The sequence below is a fragment of the Hemitrygon akajei genome, unplaced genomic scaffold (genome assembly GCF_048418815.1).
Source record: "Hemitrygon akajei unplaced genomic scaffold, sHemAka1.3 Scf000113, whole genome shotgun sequence".
Lineage (NCBI taxonomy): Eukaryota > Metazoa > Chordata > Chondrichthyes > Myliobatiformes > Dasyatidae > Hemitrygon > Hemitrygon akajei.
The window spans coordinates 462,424-487,809 of record NW_027331999.1 but is presented as its reverse complement, the minus strand read 5'-3'; the positions used below and the strand labels follow the sequence as shown (position 1 = coordinate 487,809).

General features: G+C 45.1%; 1 protein-coding gene across 1 annotated transcript in view; it reads left to right on the top strand.

The window, feature by feature from the left end:
- The window catches only part of LOC140723448 (NACHT, LRR and PYD domains-containing protein 12-like), a 38,538-nt gene extending 17,065 nt beyond the window's left edge, over positions 1 to 21,473 (top strand). Inside the window, exons 8-11 of the mRNA XM_073038026.1 lie at positions 1,265 to 3,002; positions 15,403 to 15,489; positions 20,432 to 20,599; positions 20,764 to 21,473. Of these exons, the coding sequence (XP_072894127.1) occupies positions 1,265 to 3,002; positions 15,403 to 15,489; positions 20,432 to 20,599; positions 20,764 to 20,857 (2,087 nt within the window). The 3' untranslated portion in view covers positions 20,858 to 21,473. The remainder of the gene's footprint in view (positions 1 to 1,264; positions 3,003 to 15,402; positions 15,490 to 20,431; positions 20,600 to 20,763) is intronic.
- Positions 21,474 to 25,386: the final 3,913 nt, after the last annotated feature.

The window sequence follows — 25,386 nt, the reverse complement described above, 5'->3', positions numbered from 1 at the left end:
TCAGAATTTTGTGCAGTACTGTACCATTTTTTTAAGTGTTGAATTCTACAGTTTAGGAGAATAGTTCAAAAGCTAAAAAAAAATCTGACCTGCCAATGATCCTTTGGCCTTGTACCTTATAGTCTGCCTGCACTGTATTTTCTCAGCAACTGAAACACTGTTTCCCTGCACTATTCTGTTCCGTTTTTCCTTGTAGGACCTTATTGCAACGATGTGATGTAATGACCTATTTGGATCGCGTGCATAAGAGTTTTCATTGTACCTTGGTACATGTGACTATAATAACCCAATTTGCCAAGTTATTGTTGTCAATAACATAGAGCTGCTTGGTTGTTTAAGATTGTTGCACACAGGGGTGGTAGTGGGGAAACACTCCCACGTCCTATTAAATACTCCCAGTGGCGTGCAACTCAAACAGCCTCTGACAATCAGGTCCAGCTCCTGGCCTTCACATGTGACTCAGCTACAAAGCTTGGCAGAGGCATTTTTTCCAATAGGAGAAAGGGCAAATGCGGGTTACTGCCACCTGACAACCAGTCGCTTCGGGTAGTTGGGGCTCATCGTTCGTGTCTGGCAGCTCATCCAGAAGAAGGAAAACAATGATCTCACGCTGTTACTTTGGGAGTAAACCCAGTGGGAAAAAGTATAACCATATAACAATTACAGCATGGAAACAGGCCATCTCGGGCCTTCTAGTCCATGCCGAACGCTTACTCTCACCTAGTCCCACTGACCCACACTCAGCCCATAACCCTCCATTCCTTTCCTGTCCATATACCTATCCAATTTTGCTTTAAATGACAATACCGAACCTGCCTCTACCACTTCTACTGCAGCTGGAGCCCCTATGGCAGTCTTAGGTTGCATTCAACGCGGTCTGGCAACTCCTGTGACACTTCTGGTGCCAAGCTGTATCAGTCTCTGGAGTTCCTTTGTGTTCATCGTCTGCTAATGATGTAAACAATGCTTCAAATATAGTCAAATGTTGTCCTAACGAAAGTGCAGTCAGGATTGCAATTGGATATCGGGAAAATTCTCTTCAAAATTGATTAATAACAGGATATGAGTATTGGGCATTTTCTGGGACATCTATCGCTGTCAATTCTGGTGTCTGTGAACACAATTTTACTTTCTGTCTTAGTATCCATGGAAGCATTGAATTAATTCATGAAATCTCAAACACTGAATGTTGAAATGCAATTATAAAGTTCTTTGTCAGTTGAGCAATTTAACTTTGTGACCATGTTCTCTGTTTCCATGGAAGATGTTCAACAGAAACACAAGGAGACTCTGCGGGCACAAACTGAAACACTCAGAGTGAACACGATCCTGATGAGGGAGAAGGTGAAGGTTTTCCAGTTGGTTGATCGATACGCTGAGCTCACGGTCATTTCTACAGTTCGAGATCGGAGACTGGTGGAATATGAGCTGCTGGCAAGAGGCAGAGACCACGAGGAATGGAGAGAAAAACATCTCCACAGAGAGCTGGAAAAAATCCGGACTGATCAATTGTTCCAGAGCTGCTTTTCCCGGAGTAAATCCAGATCTAGGAATTCAGCCGCAATGGCCGGGGTCCCGGGGATCGGGAAAACAACAATCGTACAAAAGATTGTTTATGACTGGGCCACGGGGAAAATATACCAGCAATTCCAGTTTGTCTTCAGATTCAAATTCCGGGATTTAAACTCCATTAACTGCAGAATAAACCTGAAGGAACTGATTCTGGACCAGTATCCTTACTTTGGGAATATCCTGAGAGAGGTCTGGAATAACCCAGAGGGATTGCTGTTTATATTCGATGGTTTGGATGAATTCAATGACGAAATTGATTTTGCAGACAGTCGGGGAGATAAAGAACCTCAGTACACATGCACAGATCCTGAATTCAAGTGCATGGTGTCCGACATTGTGTACAGTTTAATCCAGCACAAGCTGCTCCCAGGGTGTTCAGTGCTGGTGACCACCCGTCCCACTGCGTTACATTTATTGGAAAAGGCAGAAATCAGGGTCTGGGTGGAAATCCTGGGATTTGTTGGTGAGGAACGGAAGGAATACTTCATCAAACATTTTGAAGATCAGACGGTGGCGGAAGCTGTTTTCAAACATGTGAAGGAGAATGAGATCCTGTACACCATGAGCTACAACCCCTCCTACTGCTGGATCCTCGCTCTGACACTGGGCCCCTTCTTCACTCAAAGAGTCAGGGACCCACAGCGAGTTCCCAAGACCATCACTCAACTGTACTCCTATTATATTTACAATATCCTAAGAAACCACGGCCGTGAGATTGAGAGCCCCCGTGATGTGTTACTCAGGGTTGGTCAGATGGCCTTCAGAGGAGTGTCCCAGAGGAAGGTTGTGTTTACAGATGGAGATTTGATCAAGTACAATCTGCAGCCTTCCCAGTTCCTGTCCGGGTTCCTGATGGAGCTTTTGGAGAGAGAGGATTCTGCCCAGAGTGTGGTGTACACATTCCCACACCTCACCATCCAAGAGTTTGTAGCTGCAGTCGCACAATTCCTGATCCCAGATGGCAGAGATATTATGAAACTCCTCACTGAAGCCCACTGCGTGAAGGATGGGCGGTTTGAGGTATTTCTCCGTTTTGTTGCTGGTCTCTCCAACCCAAAGACAGCTCGGGGCCTGGAGGAGTTTCTGGGTCCATTTCCTCATCAAACAACCTGCCGGGTGATTGACTGGGTGAAGGAGGAGGTTAAACGCTGGAGTGGAAACACAGGGAGTGACGCTGGTAAAAGGAGCCTCCTGAACACATTGCACTATCTGTTTGAGTCTCAGAATCGTGGACTGGCTCAGGACACACTGGGATCTGTGGAAACACTTTCATTCAGTGGAATGACACTGACCCCGATTGACTGTGCGGTCCTGTCTCATGTCATCGGACTCAGTGATACAATAAAACACCTCGACCTGTGGGACTGCCACATTCAGTGTGACGGAATCCGGCGGCTGGGACCCGGGCTGCACAAGTGCCAGGAGTTGAGGTAACTTGATTTATCTCTCACTTTGAACTGTGAAACTGTCTGATTGTGTTGTTTCAATGTAAAGGAATTTTGGTAAATTTGTAGTAAATCAGATTGTGAAGAATTGTGACAAATCCCCAGGGGATCGGTCAGTAATTCCCCAAGGACGGGAGGGTTCTGTTATTCCTTGTGAAGGGATGTTGGAGACTTCATCAGATCAGTGAACAACGGCCATTGGTTTAACGGTAGTAAATCACAGGAATGGCCGTGTTTCTCGCTGCCTGTGACATGTCCATTGACAATGTTCCTTCTCACTGTTACTGACACCCAGACCGACACTAACTGCAGCAGGTGGGTCAGAGATTCACACCCCCTTCCCGGTGAGGGACAAGAGACCGTCAGCAGACTGTCCCAGTGAGAAGGAAAGAAATACCATTGTGAGGTTGGCCACCCACTGCCCTTCCCGGTGTGTGACTTTGCTCACTTCCAGATACGCAAAGAGCGAGGGCGCATCTCCTCTGGGCCTCTGTTCAGATTCAACACACATGTACAAAAAATTTCTGCATCCTCTCGTCTGGTAGGATTATCGTTTACCGTTAGAATCCTCCTGTGGGACCTCTCATCCCAATCTCCCTTCCATTCTTTGGAATCTCACCCCTATCTCCATTCCTCCTGTGGGGTCTCTATTACTCTTTCCTCATCCTCCTGTGGGATGTCTTTTCCACACCCCCCCCCTTCCTGTGAGATCTCTGCTCCCCATCCCCCATCCTCCTGTGGTACCTCTCTTCCCCATCCCCCTTCCTCCTGTGGGATCTCTCTTCCCCATCCCCCTTCCTCTTGTGGGATCTCTCCTCCCCATCCCTCTTCCTCCTGTGAGATCTCTCTTCCCCATCTCCCTTTCACCTATGAGATCGCACTTCCCCTTCCCCCTTGCTTCTATGGATTTCTCTTTCCCATCCCTTCCTGCTGTTGGAACTCTCTTCCCCGTCCCCATTCCTCCAGTGGGATCTCTCTTCCCCATCTCCCTTTTCATATTTTCCACATCAGATGGCAGGTCGTTCCACACTCTCACCACCCTCTGAGTGAAGAAGTTCCTCCTAATGCTCCCCCTAAGCCTTTCCCCTTTCACACTGAAGCCATGTCTTCTCATATTTATCTCTCCTAATCTATGTGGAAAGAGCCTATTCGCATTTACCCTGTCTATACCATCATAATTTTGTAAACCTCTATCAAATCTCCCCTCATTCTTCTATGCTCCAAGGAATAAAGTACTAACCTGTTCAATCTTTCCTTGTAACTCAACTCCTGAAGACCTGGCAACATCCTAGCAAATCTTCTCTGCACTTATTCAAACTTACTGATATCCTTCCTATAGTTAGGTGATCAGAACTGCACACAATACTCCAAATTTGGCCTCACCAATGCCTTATACAACCTCACCATAACATCCAAACTCCTATACTCAGTACTTCGATTTATTAATGCCAGGATGCCAAAAGCCTTCTTTACAACCCTGTCTACCTGTGACGCCACATTCAGGGACTTATGTATCGGAACTCCCAGATCCCTTTGTTCCTCTGCACTCTTCAGTGCCCTACCGATTATCGTGTATGTCGTACCTTGATTTGTCCTTCCAAAATGGAACACCTCACACTTGTCTGAATTAAATTCCATCTGCCATTTTCTGGCCCATTCTGCCAGTTGGTCCAGATCCCTCTGCAAGCTTTGAAAGCTTTCCTCGCTGTCCACAACGCCTCTATCTTAGTGTCATCCACAAACCTGCTGATCCAATTTATCACAATATTATCTAGATCATTGATACAGACAACAAACAACAATGGCCCCAGCACAGATCCCTGAGGCCCACCACTAGTCACAGGCCTCCAGTCTGAGAAGCAATCATCCACTACCACTCTCTGTCTTCTCTCACACAGCCAATTCGAATCCAGTTTACAACCTCTCCATGGATACCTAGTGTCTGAACCTTCTGAACTAAACTCTTACGTGGGACCTTGTCAAAGGCCTTACAAAAGTCCATGTAGACAACATCCACAGCCTTTCCTTCATATGCATTCTTGGTAACCTCCTCGAAAAACACTACAAGATTCATTAAACAGGATCTACCACATACAAAGCCATGCTGACTATCTTTTATCAGCCCTTGGCTGTCCAAATCCTTGTATATCCGATCTCGCATTACACCTCCTGATAATTTACCTACTACTGATGTCAGGCTTACTGGCCTGTAATTACCTGGTGTACTTTTGGAGCCTTTTTCAAACAACGGAACAACATGAGCTACCCTCCAATCCTCCGGCACCGCACCCGTGGCTGAGGACATTTTAAATATTTCTGCCAGGGTCTCTGCAATTTCTACACTAGTCTCTCTCAAGGTCCGAGGGAATATCATGTCAGTTCCGGGGGATTTATCTACCTGTATTCACTGTAAGGCAGCAAGCAGCTCCTCCTCTTTAATCTCTATATGTTCCATGACACTACTGTTTGTTTCCTTTAATTCCATAATCGCTATGCCAGTTTCCTGAGTAAACACTGACACAAAAAAACTGTTTAAGATCTCCCCCATCTCGTGAGGCTCCACACATAGACGACCACTCTGATCTTCTAGGCGCCCAATTTTGTCCTTTACTATCCTTTTACTCTTAATATACTTGTACAAACCCTTCGGGTTTACCTTCACATTATCTGCCAAAGCAACCTCATGTCTTCTTTTTGCCTTCCTGATTTCCTTCTTTAGTATTCCCTTATATTTTCTATACTCTTCAAGTACCTCATTTGTTCCTTGTTGTCTATACCTGCTAAACACCTACTTAACCAGATCGCCAATATCCCTTGAAAACCAAGGTTCCCTTGCCTGTTAACTTTGCCTTTAATCCTGGCAGGAACATGCAAACACTGCATTCTCAAAATTTCACCCTTGAAGGCGTTCCACTTACTGAACACATCCTTGCCAGAAAACAACTTATCCCAATTCACTCTTCCCAGATCCTCTGTCATTTCCACAAAATTGGCCCTTCTCCAATTCAGAAAATTTTAAAATTCAGTTAATTTAGCGCACAGAAAACAAGCCATTCAGCCCTTCTGCTCTGCTGAAACTTCATTCTGCTTGTCCCATTGAACTGTACCCAGTACATAACCCTCCAGACCTCTCCCATCCATGCATCTATCCAATTTATTCTTAAAGCTTAAGAGTGATTCCACATTTTCTGCATCAGATGGCAGCTCGTTCCACACTCTCAACACTCTCTCAGTGAAGAATTTCCCCCTAAACCTTTCCCCTTTCACTCTGAAGCCAAGTCCTCCTGTAATTTATCTCTCCTAATGTATGTGGAAAGAGCCTATTCGCATGTACCCTGTCTATACCCCTCAGAGTTTTGTAAACCTCTTTGAAATCTCCCCGCATTCTTCTGCGCTCCAAGGAATAAAGTCCTAACCTGTACAATCTTTCCTTGTAGCTCAACTCCTGAAGACCCAGCAACATCCTAGTAAATCTTCTCTGCACTTTTTCAAACTTACTGATATCCTTCCTTTCGTTTGGTGATCAGAACTGCACACAATACTCCATATTTGGCCTTACCAATGTCCTATACAACCTCACCATAACATCCCAACTCCTATACTCAATACTTTGATTTATGAATGCCAGGATGCCAAAAGCCTTCTTTACAACCCAGTCTACCTGTGATGCCACTTTCAGGGACTTATGTATCTGAACTCCCAGATCCCTTTGTTCCTCCACACTCCTCAGTGCCCTACCATTTACTGTCTAAGTCCTACTTTGATTTGTCCTTCCAAAATGCAACACCTCACACCACTGCACAAGTGGTGACTAGTGGTATCCCTCAGGGATCTGTACTGGGCCCAATGTTGTTTGTCATATACATTAATGATCTGGATGATGGGGTGGTAAATTGGATTAGTAAGTATGCAGATAATACTAAGATAGGTGGTGTTGTGGATAATGAAGGTTTTCAAAGCTTGTTGTTCAAAGATTTAGGCCAGTTAAAAGAGTGGGTTGAAAGATAGCAGATGGAGTTTAATGCTGATAAGTGTGAGGTGCTACACTTTGGTAGGAATAATCCAAATAGGACATACATGGTAAATGATAGGGCATTGAGGAATGCAGTAGAATAGAGTGATCTAGGAATAATGGTGCATAGTTCCCTGGAGGTGGAATCTCATGTGGATAGGGTGGTGAAGAAAGCTTTTGGTATGTTGGCCTTTATAAATCAGAGCATTGAGTATAGGAGTTGGGATGTAATGCAAAAATTGTACAAGGCATTGGTAAGGCCAAATTTGGAGTATTGTGTACAGTGCTGGTCACCGAATTATAGGAAAGATGTCAACAAAATAGAGAGAGTACAGAGGAGATTTACTAGAATGTTACCTGGGTTTCAGCACCTAAATTACAGGGAAAGGTTGAACAAGTTAGGTCTTTATTCTTTGCAGCGTAAAAGGTTGAGGGGGGACTTGATAGAAGTATCGGTATTTATAATTATGAGGGGGATAGATAGAGTTGACCTGGATAGTCTTTTGCAATTGAGAGTAAGGGAGGTTAGAACAAGAGGGAATGAGCTGAGAGTTAAGGGGCAAAAGTTTAGGGGTAACACGAGGGGGAACTTCTTAACTCAGAGAGTGGCAGCTGTGTGGAACGAGTTTCCAGTAGAAGTGGTAGAGAGAGTTTCGATTTTGTCATTTAAAGTAAAATTGGACGGGTATATGGACAGGAAAGGAATGGAATGGAGGATTATGGGCTGAGTGCAGGTAGGTGGGACTAGGTGAGACTAAGCGTTCGGCACGGACTAGAAGGGCCGAGATGGCCTGTTTCCGTGTTGTAATTGTTAAATGGTTATAAGTTATATGATATAAATTCCATCTGCCATTTTCAGGCCCATTTTTCCAATTGGTCCAGATCCCTCTGCAAGCTTTGTCCACAACGTCTCCAATCTTAGTGTCATCAGTAAACTTGCAGATCCAATTTATCACATTATCATCTAGATCATTGGTACAGACAACAAACAACACTGGTCCCAGCACAGATCCCTGAGACACACCACTAGTCACAGGCCTCCAGTCTGAGAAGCAATCATCCACTACCACTCTCTGTTTTCTCCCACACAGCCAATTTCGAATCCAATCGACAACCTCTCAATGGATACCTAGTGTCTGAACATTCTGAACTAGCCTCCCATGTGGGACCTTGTCAAATGTTTTACTGAGGTCCATGCATACAACATCCACAGCCTTTCCTTCATATGCATCCTTGGTAACCTCCTCGAAAAACACTACAAGATTCATTAAACACAATCTACAATGAACAAAGCCATGATGACTATCTTTAATCAACCCTTGGTTGTCCAAATCTTTGTATATCCGATCTCTCAGAACACCTTCCAATAATTTACCTACTACTGATGTCAGGCTCACTGGTCTGTAAATACCTGGTGTACTTTTGGAGCCTTTTTCAAACAATGGAACAACATGAGCTACCCTCCAATCCTCCGGCACCGCACCCGTGGCTGAGGACATTTTAAATATTTCTGCCAGGGCCCCTGCAATATCTACACTAGTCTCTCTCAAGGTCCAAGGGAATATCATGTCAGTTCCGGGGGATTTATCTACCTTTATTCACTGTAAGGCAGCAAGCAGCTCCTCCTCTTTAATCTCTATGTGTTCCATGACACTACTGTTTGTTTGCCTTAATTCCATATCCGCTATGCCAGTTTCCTGAGTTAGCACTGATGCAAAAACAAACTGTTTAATATCTCCCCCATCTCGTGAGGCTCCACACATAGACAACCACTCTGACCTTCTAGGGGACCAATTTTGTCCTTTACTTTCCTTTTATTCACAATATACTTGTAGAAACCCTTCTGGTTTACCTTCACATTATCTGCCAAAGCAACCTCATGTCTTATTTTGCCTTCCTGATTTCCTTCTTTCGTAATCCCTTACATTTTCTATACCTGCTGAACACCTACTTAACCAGATCACCAATATCCCTTGAAAACCAAGGTTCCCTATGCCTGTTAACTTTGTCTTTAATCCTGGCAGGAACATGCAAACTCTGCACTCTCAAAATTTCACCCTTGAAGGTGTTCCACTTACTGAACACATCCTTGCCAGAAAACAATTTATCCCAATTCACTCTTCCCAGATACTCTCTCATTTCCACAAAATTGGCCCTTCTCCAATTCAGAACCTTAACTGGTAGACCAGTCCTATCCTTATCCATAATTATCTTGAAACTAATGATATTATGGTCACTGGACCCAAAATGTTTGCTTACACATACTTCTGTCACCTGACCTGTCTGGTTCCGTAATAGGACATCAGGTACTGCACCCTCTCTCGTTGGTACCTCAAGATATTGATTTAGAAAACTTTCCTGAACACATTTGACAAACTCCACGGCATCTAACCCTTTCTCAGAGTCAATATGTGGAAAGTTAAAATCCCCTACGATTACAACTTTCTGTTTCTTACATTGGTCTACAAACTCTCTATGGATTTGCTCCTCCAATTCTCTCTGACTATTGGGCGGTCTATAATACAACTCTATCAGTGTGCTCACACCTTTCCCATTCCTCAGTTCCACCCATATGGCCTCTGTAGACGAACCCTCCGGGCTGTCATGTCTACGCACAGCTGTGAGATTCTCCCTGACTGGTAATGCCACTCCTCCCCTTTTCATCCCTACCCTGATCACGTCTGAAACAATGGAACCTCGGAACATGAAGCTGAAGCTGGAGCTTTTAACGAATATAAAAATGTATAAATCTCTGGATCCTGACAGGATATTCCCTAGGACCATGAGGGAGGTTAGTGTAGAAATAGCAGGGGCTCTGACAGAAATATTTCAAATGTCATTAGAAAAGCGGATGGTGCCGGAGGATTGGCGTATTGCTCATGTGGTTCCATTGTTTAAAAAGGGTTCCAAGAGTAAACCTAGCAATTATAGGCCGGTCAGTTTGACGTCAGTGGTGGGTAAATTAATGGAAAGTATTCTTAGAGATGGTATATATAATTATCTGGATAGATAGGGTCTGATTAGGAACAGTCAGCATGGATTTGTGCGTAGAAGGTCATGTCTGACAAATCTTATTGAATTTTTTGAAGAGGTTACAAGGAAAGTTGATGAGGGTAAAGCAGTGGATGTTGTCTATACGGACTTCAATAAGGCCTTTGACAAGGTTCCACACAGAAGAATAGTTAGGAAGGTTCAGTTGTTAGGTATTAATATTGAAGTAGTAAAATGGATTCAGCAGTGGCTGGATGGGAGATGCCGGAGAGTAGTGGTGGATAACTGTCAGGTTGGAGGCCGGTGACTAGTGGTGTGCCTCAGGGATCTGTACTGGGTCCAATGTTGTTTGTCATATACATTAATGATCTGGATGATGGGGTAGTAAATTGTTTTAGTAAGTATGCAGATGATACTAAGGTAGGTGGCGTTGTGGATAGTGAAGTAGGTTTTAAAAGTTTGCAGAGAGATTTAGGCCAGTTAGAAGAGTGGGCTGAACGATGGCAGATGGAGTTTAATGCTGTTAAGTGTGAGGTGCTACATTTTAGTAGGAATAATCCAAATAGGACATACATGGTAAATTGTAGGGCAATGAAGAATGCAGTAGAACAGAATGATCTAGGAATAATGGTGCATAGTTCCCTGAAGGGGGGATCTCATGTGGATAGGGTGGTGAAGAAAGCTTTTGGTATGTTGCCTTTATAAATCAGAGCATTGAGTATAGGAGTTGGGATGTAATGTTAAAATTGTACAAGGCATTGGCAAGGCCGAATTTAGAGTACTGTGTACAGTTCTGGTCACCGAATTATAGGAAAGATGTCAACAATATAGAGAGAGAACAGAGAAGATTTACTAGAATGTTACCTGAGTTTCTGCACCTAAGTTACAGAGAAAGATTGAACAAGTTAGCTCTTTATTCTTTAGAGCAGGGGTGTCAAACTCATTTTAGGTCACTGGCCGGATTGAGCAAAATGCAGCTTCATGCGGGCCGGATCAGTCGGACGCGTGCGAACGCAGCTTCCGTTGCCTCCGATTTTTCAGCCTGCTCTCATGTGTCTCAGTCTCTGCTATAACTACAAAGTGTTTCACTTTACAAATTCCGTTTCTTATGAAGAAGACTGCCGAGCAAGACTGCCGAATAAACACTAAAAACCCTGAAAACATGGTACCTGAATAAACTCAGCATTAGCCATATCATACGCCATAGGCGCTTCGATTACTGGGGCCAGCTTTAACAGTAATTAGATATTATCTCACGGGCCAAAGATAATTCCACCGCGGGCCAGATTTGGCCCGCGGGCCTTGAGTTTGACATATATGCTTTAGAGCATAGAAGGTTGAGGGGAGACTTGACAGAGATATTTAAACTTATGTGGGGAAATAGATAAAGTTGATGTGGATAGGCTTTTTCCATTGAGAATAGGGGAGATTCAAACAAGAGGACATGAGTTGAGAGTTAGGAGGCAAAAGTTTAAGGGTAACTCGAGGGCTGATTTCTTTACTCAGAGAGTGGTAGCTGTGTGGAACGAGCTTCCAGTATAAGTGGTAGAGGCAGGTTCGCTATTGTCATTTAAAGTAAAATTGGATAGGTATATGGACAGGAATAGAATGGAGGGTTATGGGCTGAGTGCGGGTCAGTGGGACTAGATGAGGGTAAGCGTTCGCATGGACTAGAAGGGCCAAAATGGCCTGTTTCCGTGCTGTAATTGTTATATGGTTATATAGTTATAAGTCCTGCCCCTCCTGCAACCAAGTCTTACTAATAGCAAAAATGTCGAAATCTTCATGTGCCAATCCACGACGTAAACTGATCCGCCTTACATACAAAACTCCTTGCATTGAAATAGATGCACCTGAGAACATTTCTGTCACGTACAAACCATTGATATCTGTCTATACAAGCAGTCCTGGCATGACCCGTATCCTCCTCCAGCTCACTATCTGCTCTAACACTCTGGTTCCCCTCCCCCTGCAATCTAGTTTAAAACCCCACGAGCAGAACTTGCCTAACCTACCGGCAAGGATGTTAGTCCCCCTCCAGTTCAGGTGCAAACTGTCCAATTCGAACTGGTCCCACCTCCCCTGGAAGAAAGCCCAATTGTCCAGAAACATGAACCCCTCCCTCATGCACCATCCCCTCAGCCACGTATTTAGCTGCATTATCTTCCTATTTCTAGCCTCACGTGGCATGGGTAGCAATCCACCTGTGGGATCCCCATTCCCCATCCCCCTTCTTCCTGTGCGATGTACCTTCCCCATCTGACATCCTCCTGTGGGATCTTGCTTCCCCAACCCCCTTCCTTCTGTATGATCTCTCTTCCATGTCCCTCCTCTTCCTGTCGGATCCCTATTCCCCATCGCCATTCCTCCTGTGAGATCTCCCTTCGACATCCCACTTCCTGCTTTATGATCGCTCGTCCATCCAACCTCCTCCTGTGGGCTCTCTGTTCACCGTCCCCCATCCTGCTGATGTGCTTCTGTTCCCAATCCCCTCCTCCTGTGGCATCTGTCTTTCTCACCTCCCTTCCTCCAGTGGGATCTCTCTTCCCCATCCCCCTTCCACCTATTGGATCTCTCTTCCCCATCTCCCTTCCTCCTGTGGGATCTCATTTCCCTATCACCCTTCCTCCTGTGGAATCTCTCATCCCCATACCCCTTCCTCCGATGGTATTTATCTTCCCCACCACCTTTCTTCCTGTGGGATCTCTCTTCCCCATCCCTGCTGTTGGATCTCCCTTCCCCTTCCCCCTTCATGCTGTGGGCTCTCTCTCGTGCATCCGAACTCCTCCTCTGGTCTCTCTCTTCACCATCCCCCTTCCTGCAGTTGGGACTCTGTTCCCATTCCCCTCTTCCTGTGGCATCTGAATGTCTCAGCTCCCCTCCTCCCGTAGGATCGTTCTACCCCATCACACTCCCTCAGGTGGGATTTATCTTCCCTACCCCCTTTCTTCCTGTGGGATCTCTCCTCCCCAACCCTGCTTTTGGATCTCCCTTCCACTTCCCCCTTCCTGCAGTGGGCTCCCTCTTTCCCAACCCCCTTCCTCCCGTGGGATCTTTCTTCCCCATCCCACTTCCTCCTGTGGGATATCCCTTCCCCATCCCACTTCCTCCAGTGGGATCACTCTTCCCCATCCACCTTCCTCCTGTGAGATCTCTCTTCCCCATCCCTGTACTGCTGTGGAATTAATCTTCCCCACCCCCTTTCTTCCTGTGGGATCTCTCTTCACCATCCCACATACTCCTGTGGGATCTCACTTCCCAATCCCCCTTCCTCCTCTGGTTTATCTCTTCCCCATCCCCTTCCTCCTGTGGGATCTCTATTCAACATCACCGTTTCGCATGTGGGGCCTTTGTTCCCACCCCCCACTCTTCTTTTGGAATCTCTCTTCCATATCTTCCTTCCTCTTGAGGAGTCTATCTCTTCCCCACTCCCTTTCTCCTGTGGGATCTCTCTTCCACATCCCCTTCCTCCTGAGGGATCACTCTTCGCCATCTCCTTTCTTACTGTGGGATCTCTCGTCCCCATCCCACTACCTCCAGTGGGATCACTCATCCCCATCCACCTTCCTTCTCTGGCATCTCATTTCCCCTTCCACTTTCCGCCTGTGGGGTCTCTGTTCCCATCCCCCCCCACTTCCTGTGGGATCCTTGTACATCCCACTTCCTGCTTTTAGATCGCTCGTCCACCCGACTTCCTCTTCTGATCTCTCTTCGCAATCCCCCTTCCTGCTGTTGGGCCTCTGTTCCCATTCCCCTCTTCCTGTGGCATCTCTCTTCCCCATCCCCCTTACTCCTGTGGGATCTCTCTTCCCCCACTTCCTCCCGCTGGATCTTTCTTCCCCATCCCCCTTCCCCTATTGGAATTTTTCTTCCCCACCCCCTTTCTTCCTGTGGGATCTCTCCTCCCCAACCCTGCTGTTGGATCTCCTTTCCCCTTCACCCTTCAAGCTGTCGGCTCTCTCTTTTCCAACCCCCTTCCTCCTGTGGGATCTCTCTTCCCCGTCCCACTTCCTCCTGTGGGATCTCTCTTCCCCATCCCCCTTCCTCCAGTGGGATCTCTCATCCCCATCCCCCCTCCTCCTGTGGGATCTCTGTTCCTCGTCCCACTTCCTCCTGTGGGATCTCTCTTTCCCAACCCCCTTCCTCCTATGGGATCTCTCTTCCCCATCCCACTTCCTCCTGTGGGATCTCTCTTCCTCGTCCCACTTCCTCCTGTGGGATCTCTCTTCCGCATCCCCCTTCCTCCTATGGGATCTCTCTTCCCCATCCCACTTCCTCCTGTGGGATCTCTCTTCCTCGTCCCACTTCCTCCTGTGGGATCTCTCTTCCGCATCCCCCTTCCTCCCGTGGGATCTCTCTGCCACATCCCCCTTCCTCCTGTGGGATCTCTCTTCCACATCCCCCTTCCTCCTGTGGGATCTCTCTTCCCCGTCCCCCTTCCTCCTGTGGGAATTCTCTTCCCCATCCCACTTCGTCCTGTGGGATCTCTATTCACCATCACCCTTTCTCGTGTGTGGCCTATGTTCCCATCCCCCACTCTTCTTTTGGGATCTCTCTTCCACATCTTCCTTCCTCCTGAGGGATCTCTCATCCCCATCCTCCTCCCTCCGGTGGGATTTATCTTCCCTACCCCCTTTCTTCCTGTGGGATCTCTCCTCCCCAACCCTGCTGTTGGATCTCCCTTCCACTTCCCCCTTCCTGCAGTGGGCTCCCTCTTTCCCAACCCCCTTCCTCCCGTGGGATCTTTCTTCCCCATCCCACTTCCTCCAGTGGGATATCCCTTCCCAATCACCCTTCTTCATTTAGGATCACTCGTCCATCTGACTTCCTCCTCGGGGATCTCTCTTCCCAACCCCCTTCCTCCTGTGGGATCTCTCTTCCCCATCCCCCTTCCACCTGTGGTATCTCTCTTTCCCATCCCCCTTCCTCCTGTGGGATCTCTATTCCCATCCCCCTTCCACCTGTGGTATCTCTCTTGCCCAACCCCCTTCCTCCTGTGGGATCTCTATTCACCATCACCCTTTCTTGTGTGGGGCCTCTGTTCCCATCCCCCACTCTTCTTGTGGGATCTCTCTTCCCCATCCCTTTAGCTCGGGTGGGTCTATTTCACTGTGTCCCATTGACAGTTCTGCTTTTCTGTTAGGAGCATTTTGTTTAGCCATCTGGAAATGAGAGAGTTTACAGGGTCTCACCGACAAACTAAATTACCGACATTTGGTGAATACACTGGAACTGGGCAGTGAGGGACATTGACAGTGATGGGAACTCCAATCAGTGATTTACTGAAGGGTTTAATGTTTCCTGAAATATCCCAGCGAGAGAAATTCCCCCAAACCCACGGTTTGAATCACTTTGTTCATCAATTTGTCTGTTTGTGTTTAGGCTTGGGCACAATTACCTGGGAGATTCAGGAGTGAAACTGGTGTCTGCGGCTCTGAGGAACCCGGAGTGTAAAATACAGAAACTGAAGTAAGTACCAGACTGTGGGAGATTGTGTTTACAGTCACTGGGTGTCTGACACTGAACATTAATGTGATCAGCAGAAACAAAGAAACATAGAAAACATACAGCACAATACAGGCCCTTCTGCCCACAAAGCTGTGCCGAACATGTTTCTACCTTAGAATTACCTGTTTTACCCATAGCCCACTATATTTCTAAGCTCCATGCAGCCATTCTGGAATTAAAAGACCCTATCGTTTCTGCCTTCAGCAGCCCTTTCCACGCACTCACCACTCTCTGCGTAAAAAAACTTACCCCTGACATCTTCTCTGTACCTACTTCCAAGCACCTTAAAAATATGCCCTCTCGTGCTAACCATTTCAGCCCTGGGGAAAAGCCTCTGATGAACCACATGATCAATACCTCTCATTACCCTGTACACCTCTATCAAATCACCTCTCATCCTCTATCTCTCCAAGAGAAAAGGCTGAGTTCACTCAACCTATTCTCATAAGGCTTAATCCCCAATCCAGGCAAAATCCTTGTAAATCTCCTCTGCATCCTTTCTAATGGTTTCCACGACCTTCCTGTAGTGAAAAGCCCAGAATTGAGCACAGTACTCCAAGTAGGGTCTGACCAGGGTCCTATAGTGCTGCAACATATAACCATATAACAATTACAGCATGGAAAAAGGACATCTCGGCCCTTGTCGTCCGTGCCGAACGCTTACACTCACCTACTCCCACTGGCCCGCACTCAGCCCCTAACCCTCCATTCCTTTCCTGTCTATATACCTATCCAATTTTACTTTAAATGTCAATACCGAACCTGCCTCTATCACTTCTACTGGAAGCTCATTCCACACAGCCACCACTCTCTGAGTAAAGAAATTCCCCCTCGTGTTACCCTTAAACGTTTGCCCCCTAACTCTCAAACCATGTCCTTTTGTTTGAATCTCCCCTACTCTCAACGGAAAAAGCCTATCCACGTCAACTTGATCTATCCCCCTCATAACCTCTCAACTCTTAAACATTACCTCTCGACTCTTAAACTCAGTCCCACGACTGATGAAGGCCAATACACCGTACGCCTTCTTAACTACAGAGTCAACCTGCATAGCAGCTTTGAGTGTCCTATGTACTCAGACCCCAAGATGCCTCTGATCCTCCACACCGCCAAGACTTACCATTAATACTATAATCTGCCATCATATTTGACCTACCAAAGTGAACCACTTCACACCTATTTGGGTGAACTCCATCTGCCACTTCTCAGCCCAGTTTTGCATTCTATCAATGTCCCGTTGTAACCTTTGACAACCCTCCACACTATCCACAACACCCCCAACCTTTGTGTCATCATCAAATTTACTAACCCATCCCTCCACTTACTCATCCAGGTCATTTATAAAAATCACAAAGACTTGGGGTCCCAGAACAGATCCCTGAGGCACTCCACTGTTCACCGGCCCCCATGCAGAATATGACCCATCTACAACCACTCTTTGTCTTCTGTGGGCAAGTCAGTTCCGGATCCACAAAGTGATGTCCCTTGGATCCCAGGCCTCCTTACTTTCTCAATAAGCCTTGCATGGGGTACCTTATCAAATGCCTTGCTGAAACCCATATACACTACATCTACTGCTCTACCTTCATCAATGTATTTAGTCACATCCTCAAAAAAATAATTCAGGCTCGTTAGGCATGACCTACCTTTCACAAAGCCATGCTGTCTATTCCTAATTATATTTTGCCTCTACAGATGTTCATAAACCCTACCTCTCAGGATCTTCTCCATCAACTTACCAACCACTGAAGCAAGACTCACTGGTCTATAATTTCCTGGGCTAGCCCTACTCCCTTTCTTGAATAAGTGAACAACATTCGCAACCCTCCAATCCTCCAGAACCTCTCACATCCTCATTGATGATGCAAAGATCATTGCCAGAGGTTCAGCAATCCCCTCCCTCGCTTCCACCAGTAGCCTGGTGTACATCTCTTCTAGTCCCGGTGACTTATCCAACTTGATGCTTTCCAAAAGCTCCACCACATTCTCTTTCTTAATATCTACATTCTCAAGCTTTTCAGTCCACTGCAAGTCATCCCTACAATCGCCAAGATCCTTTTCCGTCATGAATGCTGAAGCAAATGATTCATTAAATACCTCCGCTATTTCCTCTGGTTCCATATACACTTTTCCATTGTCACACTTGTTTGGTCCTATTCTCTCACATCTTATCCTCTTGCTCTTCACATACTTGCAGAATGCTTTGGGGTTTTCCTTAGTCCTGTCCGCCAAGGCCTTCTCATGGCCCCTTCTAGCTCTCCTGATTTCATTCTTAAGCTCCTTCTTGCTCGCCTTATAATCTTCCAGATTCATATCATTACCTCATTTTTTGAACCTTTCATAAGCTCTTCTTTCCTTCTTGACTAGATTTACAACGGCCTTTGTGCACCACGGATCTTGTACCCTCCCATCCTTTCCATGTCTCATTGGAACGTACCTACTCAGAACCCCATGCAAATATCCCCTGAACATTTTCTACATTTCTTCGGTATGTTTCCCTGAGGACATCTGTTTCCAATTTATGCTTACAAGTTCCAGCCTGATAGGCTCATAGTTCCCCTTACTCCAATTAAAGGTTTCCCTAACTTGCCTGTTCCTATCCCTATCTAATGCTATGGTAGAAGAGATAGAATTGTGATCACTATCGCCAAAATGCTGTCCCGCTGAGAGATCTGACACCGGACCAGGTTCATTTCCCAATAGCAGATCAAGTACAGCCTCCCCTCTTGTACACTTATCTACATATTGCTTCAAGAAACCTTCCTGAACAGACCTAACAAATTCCACCCCATCTAACCCACTCACTCTAGGGAGATGCCAATCAATATTTGGGAAATTAAAATCTCACACCTTAACAACCCTGTTATTGTTACTCCTTTCCAGAATCTGTCTCCCTATCTGCTCCTCGATGTCCCTGTTACTGTTGGGTGGTCTATACAAAACACCCAGTAGAGTTATTGACCCCTTCCTGTTCCTAACTTCCACCCACAGACGTCAATGACGTCCTCCTTTTCTGCAGACGTGACACTATCTCTGATCAACAATGCCACGCCCCCACCTCTTTTGCCTCCCTCCCTGTCCTTTCTGAAACAATTAAATCCTGACACTTGAAGTAGCCATTCCTGCCCCTGCACCATCCAAGTCTCTGTAATGGCCACCACATCATAGCTCCGAGCGCTGATCCACGCTCTAAGCTCATCCGTTTTATTCATCATACTCCTTGCATTGAAATAGACACATCTCAAGCCATCGGACTGAGTGCCTCCCTTCTCTATCACCCGCGTATCCTCCCTTTCACACTGTCTTCAAATTCTCTCTATTTGTGAGCCAACCTCCCTCTCCTCTGTCACATCAATTTGGTTTCCTCCCCCCAGCAATTCTAGTTTAAACTCTCCCCAGTAGCCTTAGCAAACCTTCCTGTCAGGATATTGGTCCCCCTGTGATTCAAGTGCAACCCGTCCTTTTTGTACAGGTCACACCTGCTCCAAAAGAGGTCCCAATGATCCAGAAATCTGAATCCCTGCCTCCTGCCCAATCCCTCAGCCACGCATTTATCCTCCACCTCATCCTAATCTTATTCTCACTGTCACGTGGCACAGGCAGTAATTCCGAGATTACTACCTTTGAGGTCCTGCTTCTCAAATTACTTCCTAACTCCCTGTACTCTGTTTTCAGGACCACTTCCCTTTTCCTACCTATGTCACTGGTACCAATATGTACCACAACCTCTGGCTGTTCTCCCTCCCACTGCACGCTATCTTGGACGTGATCAGAAACATCCCGGACCCTGGCACCTGGGAGGCAAACTACCATCCGAGTTTCTTTCCTGTGTCCACAGAATCGTCTGTCTGACCCCCTAACTATAGAGGCCCCTATCTCTGCTGCCTTCCTCTTCCTTTCCCTGCCCTCCTGAGCCACAGGGCCAGACTCAGTGCCAGAGGTTTAGCTGTTGTTGCTCCCCCTCCGGCAGTACTCGAACAGGAGTATTTATTGTCAAGGGATACAGCCACAGGGGTACTCTCTAGTACCTGACTCTTGCCCTTCCCTCTCCTGACTGTGACTTACTTCTTCAGTCTCCCGTGGCCCCGGTGTGACCACCTGCCTGTAACTCCTCTCTATCACCTCCTCACTCTCCCTGACCAGACGAAGGTCATCGAGCTGCATCTCCAGTTCCCTAACTCGGTCCCTAAGGAGCTGCAGCTCGACACACCGGGTGCAGATGTTGCCGTCCAGGAGGCTGGGAGTCTCCAGGATCTCCCACATCTGACACCGAGCACAGAAAACCAGCCTCACACACATACCCTCTGTCTGTATTGTAAACAGATAACCTACCTCGCCTCGACCCTTTATTGCCGAAGTCTGTTGATACAAAGCCTTCCTACTCTGTCTCCTGCTACTCTGACGCTCGCTCTGTAAATCTGTTCTTCCTTTTAAACTCTTCTCGCTGTTCTCACTGGCCGACTTGCACAGTCGTGCTTAAGAAAAAAAATCAGTAAATGTGTTACTGATAAACACTGGGGATGTGTACCGTATCCTGTCTCTCTGTGTCCTTCACCCTCACTCTCTCTCATCTGTAGGCTGGACAATGTCGGTCTCACAGATTCTGGTGCCGAGGATCTCACCTCCGCTCTCAGTACAAACCCATCACTGACAGAGCTGGACATGAGTGGTAATAAACTGGGAGATTCAGGAGTGAAACTGGTGTCTGTGGCTCTGAGGAACCCGGAGTGTAAAATACAGAAACTGTGGTAAGTACCAGACTGTGGGAGATTGTGTTTACAGTCACTGGGTGTCTGACACTGAACATTAATGTGATCAGTAATTGTGTTACTGATAAACACTGGGGATTTGTACCGTCTCCTGTCTCTCTGTGTCCTTCACCCTCACTCTCTCTCATCTCCAGGCTGCAGAGTGTCTGTCTCACAGATTCTGGTGCCGTGAATCTCGTCTCCGCTCTCAGTACAAAACCATCACTGACGCTGCTGGACCTGGGATCAAACTCGCTGACAGACCGATCTGTCCCCGCTCTCCGCCGCCTCATACTGACCCTCCCGAGTCTGGAGTGGATCCAGTGAGTGTTTGTGTTAATGTTCAATGTGATAAAATATCAGCGGATCCGCGGGTTTTCTGGTAATATTTGTCTGTGAGTGTTGTTGAAACATTAACCCCGGTCCCCTGTTACTGACACTTTTGTGTAATCTGTTTATTTCATCTTTATTCTCCCTTCTGTTTCAGGCTGAAGGGGAATCGGTTCAGTGGGACCGGGAGGAAGGAACTGAAGCCTCTGTGGGAACCCAGACCCGGACTGAGAGTGATCCTGAACATCTGAATGTGTGAACATCCCCGCCCGCGGGATGGGGACATTTTGGCCGGTTCCCCGCCCTCCCCTTTAACTCCCGCCCTTACCTTTAACGGCCGCGCGCCGGGGGTGATTCCCAACGGTTTTAACGGAACCGGCTCAGGTCTCGCGCTGTGCGTCGCTCGGAGCGGTCCCGCAGTGACGCGTTTCCGCCTGTTGTCCGGCGGGACAGCTTCCGCCGGTTGTGCGTGTTCGGGACTCCCACGTGACACCCCGGAGAATTACCCAGACAGGAAGAACCCGGGGTCCGGGGCTCAGTCTGAGACACCGGTGTCCCGGGGTGGGATTATACCAGGAGAGAATCCTTTTGCTCGCTTTGCTGAGGACGGTGCATTCGGCAGTCTGGCCAATATAATGATGTTAAATAGACAAATCCCTCGGCAGTGACCCTGGATCTGCAGCGATCCCGGACACGGCCCTGAAGTGTGATTTTATAATCATCGGTTCCCCGATACAAAGTGACGGTGAGAAATGGGACTGATTATTCAAACTGTCACTCGTTGTCGCCGGTCAGTTAACTGTGTGTGACTGTGAGTGAGTCGATTTACATTTGTCATGAAGAAATCAATAAACCGCTGTAACTTCCCGTCTTGGTGTCGGACATGAGTCTCATCAGAGGAGAAACAGTGACCTGGGGTTACTGCTGGCCCCCCGCACCCGATGAACTGAAATAATACATGGTAAATGGTAGGGCATCGAGGAATGCAGTACAACAGAGTGATCTAGGAATAATGGTGCATCGTTCCCTGAAGGTGGAATCTCATGTGGATAGGGTGAAGAAAGCTTTTGGTATGCTGGCCTTTATAAATCAGAGCATTGAGTATAGGAGTTGGGATGTAATGTTAAAATTGTACAAAGCATTGGTGAGGCCGAATTTGGAGTATTGTGTACAGTTCTGGTCACCGAATTATAGGAAAGATGTCACAAAAACAGAGAGTACAGAGAAGATTTACTAGAATGTTACCTGGGTTTCAGCACCTTAGTTACAGGGAAAGACTGAACAAGTTAGCTCTTTATTCTTTGGAGCGTAGAAGGTTGAGAGGGGACTTAATAGAGGTATTTAAAATTATGAGGGATAGATAGAGTTGACGTAGATATGCTTTTTCCATTGAGTGTAGGGGAAATTCAAACAAGAGGACATGAGTTGAGAGTTAAGGAGCAAAAGTTTAGGGGTAACAGGATGGAGAACAACTTAACTCAGAGAGTGGTAGCTGTGTGGAACGAGCTTCCAGTAGAAGTGGCAGAGTCAGGTTTGATTTTGTCATTTAAAAAAATGTTGGATAGGTATATGGACAGGAAAAGAATGGATGGTTATGGGGTGAGTGCAGGTCGGTGAAACATGGTAGAGAGAGCGCGTTTAGCACGGACGAGAAGGGCCAAGATGGCCTATCCCATCAGACACTCACGGGGTCACACACAGACTGAATGTCTCTCCACACTGTCCCATCACACACTCCCAGGGTCAGACACAGTGAATCTCCCTCTGCATTGTACCAGCACACACACTTTTTTTTACAATATTTTTATTCAGAAGAAAAAAAACAAGATTTACAGAGTGCAACACATCTCAACATAAAGTGTGTACATTCATATATTGTAATAAAATTGATCAAAATGTTATAGCACATCACATATAGGTATACCACTGTAATCAAAAATTTAAAGAGGTCATACAGCATAAAAGAATTTTTTTATATAAAAAAGTCAACACCCTACCAACTACCAAATAAAAAATCTGATGGATGATAATGGATAAATTAGAAAAGAAAACATAATCGCTTAAGAAGAGAAGATAAAAATATACATAAAAGTCTGTGCACTGTTAAACTTTATAAATTGGAAAAGTAATTTAGGAAAGGTCCCCAGATACCATAAAAAGATTGATTCGAATTTAAGACCGAGCAGCGGATCTTTTCTAAATTTAAATAAGACATAATATCGCGTAGTCATTGAAGATGTGTAGGAGGGGTAGACTCCTTCCATTTAATCAAGATTGCTCTCCTTGCTAAAAGAGAGGGAAAAACTAAAGCCTGTAGGTTAGAAGTTTTTAAAGTTATATCTTCATCTGCAACAATACCAAACAAGACAGTAAGGGGATTTGGGTCAAATTGGACCCTCAAAGGTTGTGAAGGTATGGAACACTTCCCGCCAAAACGTTTCAATTTTAGGGCAAAACCAAAACATATGAATTAAAGAAGCATCAGTAGAGTTTCATTTATTACAAAGTGGAGAAACATTCAGATAAAAACTGGACAGCTTCTGTTTAGAAACGTAAGCTCTATGAACCACTTTAAGTTGTAGAAGAGAATGACGAGCACAGAAAGATGATTTATTAACCCGTTCAAGAACTTTATTCCATCTATCATCAGAAATCTGACAATTTCGGTCATCCTCCCAAGCTTATTTATTTTATCTAAAAAGTCTTGTCCAGTATCAATCATCAAGTTATAGATACCGGTAATAGAACCATTAACAAAAAGGTTTTAAATTTAAAAGATCGTCCAGTAATTTTTTTTCAGGACCTATAGGAAAAGTAGTTAATTGGAAACGTAAGAAATCTCTAATTTGAAGGTATCTGTAAAAATGTGTTTTTGGGAGTGCAAATTTAGTTGACAATTGGTCAAATGAAGCAAGAGATCCTGAGATAAACGGGTTCCAAAAACACTTAATACCCAGTTCATCCCAATCCTTAAAGACTGTGACAGTCATGGAAGGGATAAGAAATAATTAAGAAGTATGGGAGATGATAATGAAAAATACGCTAAACCAAAAACTTTCCTAAATTGAGACCAAATCCTTAAAGTTTGCTTAACAATTATGTTATCTGTTATTTTATTTGCTGAAAAAGAAGAATATGATCCAAGAAGAGAGACAATAGAGGAATATTTTACAGAATTATCTTCTAAGGAGACCCATGATGGGCAATTTTTACCATAAATAAGAGCAGAAAGTAATATTCCTTATATCGGCAGCCCAATAGTAAAACCTAACATTGGGTAGGGCTAATGCACCCATTTCTTTATTTCTTTGTAGGTAAACTTTACTTAAACGAGCTTGCTTATTATTCCAAATATAAAATGTTAAAATTGAATCTAAAGAATCAAATTAGGTTTTAGGAATAAAAATAGGTAAGGCCTGAAAAAGATATAAAAATTTAGGAAGAATCTTCATTTTAATCGAATTAATTCGGCCAATTAGGGACAAAGAAAGAGGAGACCATTTAGAAAGCCTCTTTTTCACATAATTCAATAAGAGATTTAAGTTTTCTTTAAATAAATTCTTGAAGTTTTTAGTAATTGTTACTCCTAGGCTTGTAACTTGTAACAACTTGTAACACAACTTCAAATGGAAATTTGGCATTTGATGACATTAGGTCATTTAAAGGAAATTGCTCACTTTCATGTAAGTTCAGCTTATATCCTGAAAAGGAACTAAACTAGGAAATTAAAGAAAGAACCGAAGGTAAAGAAGTTTCAGTGTTAGAGATAAAAAGTAAAATATCATCACAGTATAATGAAATTTTACGAGTCATACCTTCCCTCAGTATACCAGAAATGTCCTTAGATTCTCGAAATGCTATTGCTAAGGGTTCTATAGCTAAAGCAAAAAGTAAAGGACTAAGAGGACAACCTTGTCTAGTTCCCCGCTGTAATTTAATGGGCTTAGAAATTTGAGAGTTAGTAATAACCTGAGCGGTAGGAAGCAAGTAAATTAATTTAACCCAACGAATAAAATTAGGCCCAAAATTAAACTTTTCTAAGGTCTTAAAAAGATAATTCCACTCAATCCTATCAAAGGCTTTTTCTGCATCTAAGGATAATATACACTCTGATATTATTTTGGATGGTGAATATGTCACATTCAATAACCGACTTATATTAAGATGTGTGTAACGATTTTTAATATATCCTGTCTGGTCATGTGATAGATGGTAAAATACTTTCAAGTCTTCCAGCTAAGATTTTGGATAAGATTTTTGCATCAACATTTAATAAAGAGAAGAACATTCAGCTGGATTTTTTTTTAAGAATAAGAGAAATAAAAGCTTCATAAAAAGATTGAGGGAGTTTGCCTGATTTAAAGGACTCTGATAAAACACAGGATAAATAAGGTGTAAGTAACGTAGTGAAAGTTTTATAAAACTCCCCAGGAAAGCCATCAGGTCCTGGGGTCTTACCAGAATGTAAAGCACGTATAGCCTCAGCCACTTCTTCATTGGAAATAGGCTGATCTAACTGTGTTAGACTATCAGCAGACAATGTAGGAATGTTGATATTGCTGAAAAAAGCAACGGGACTGATTATTCAACCGGTCATTTAATTGTGTGTAACTGTGAGTGAGTCGATTTACATTTGTCATGATGATATCAATAAACCGCTGTAACTTCCCGTCTTGGTGTCAGACTTTGGTCTCATTAGAGAAGAAACAGTGAACTGGGGTTACTGCTGCCCCCAGCACCCGATGAACTGAAATAATACATGGTAAATGGTAGGGCATTG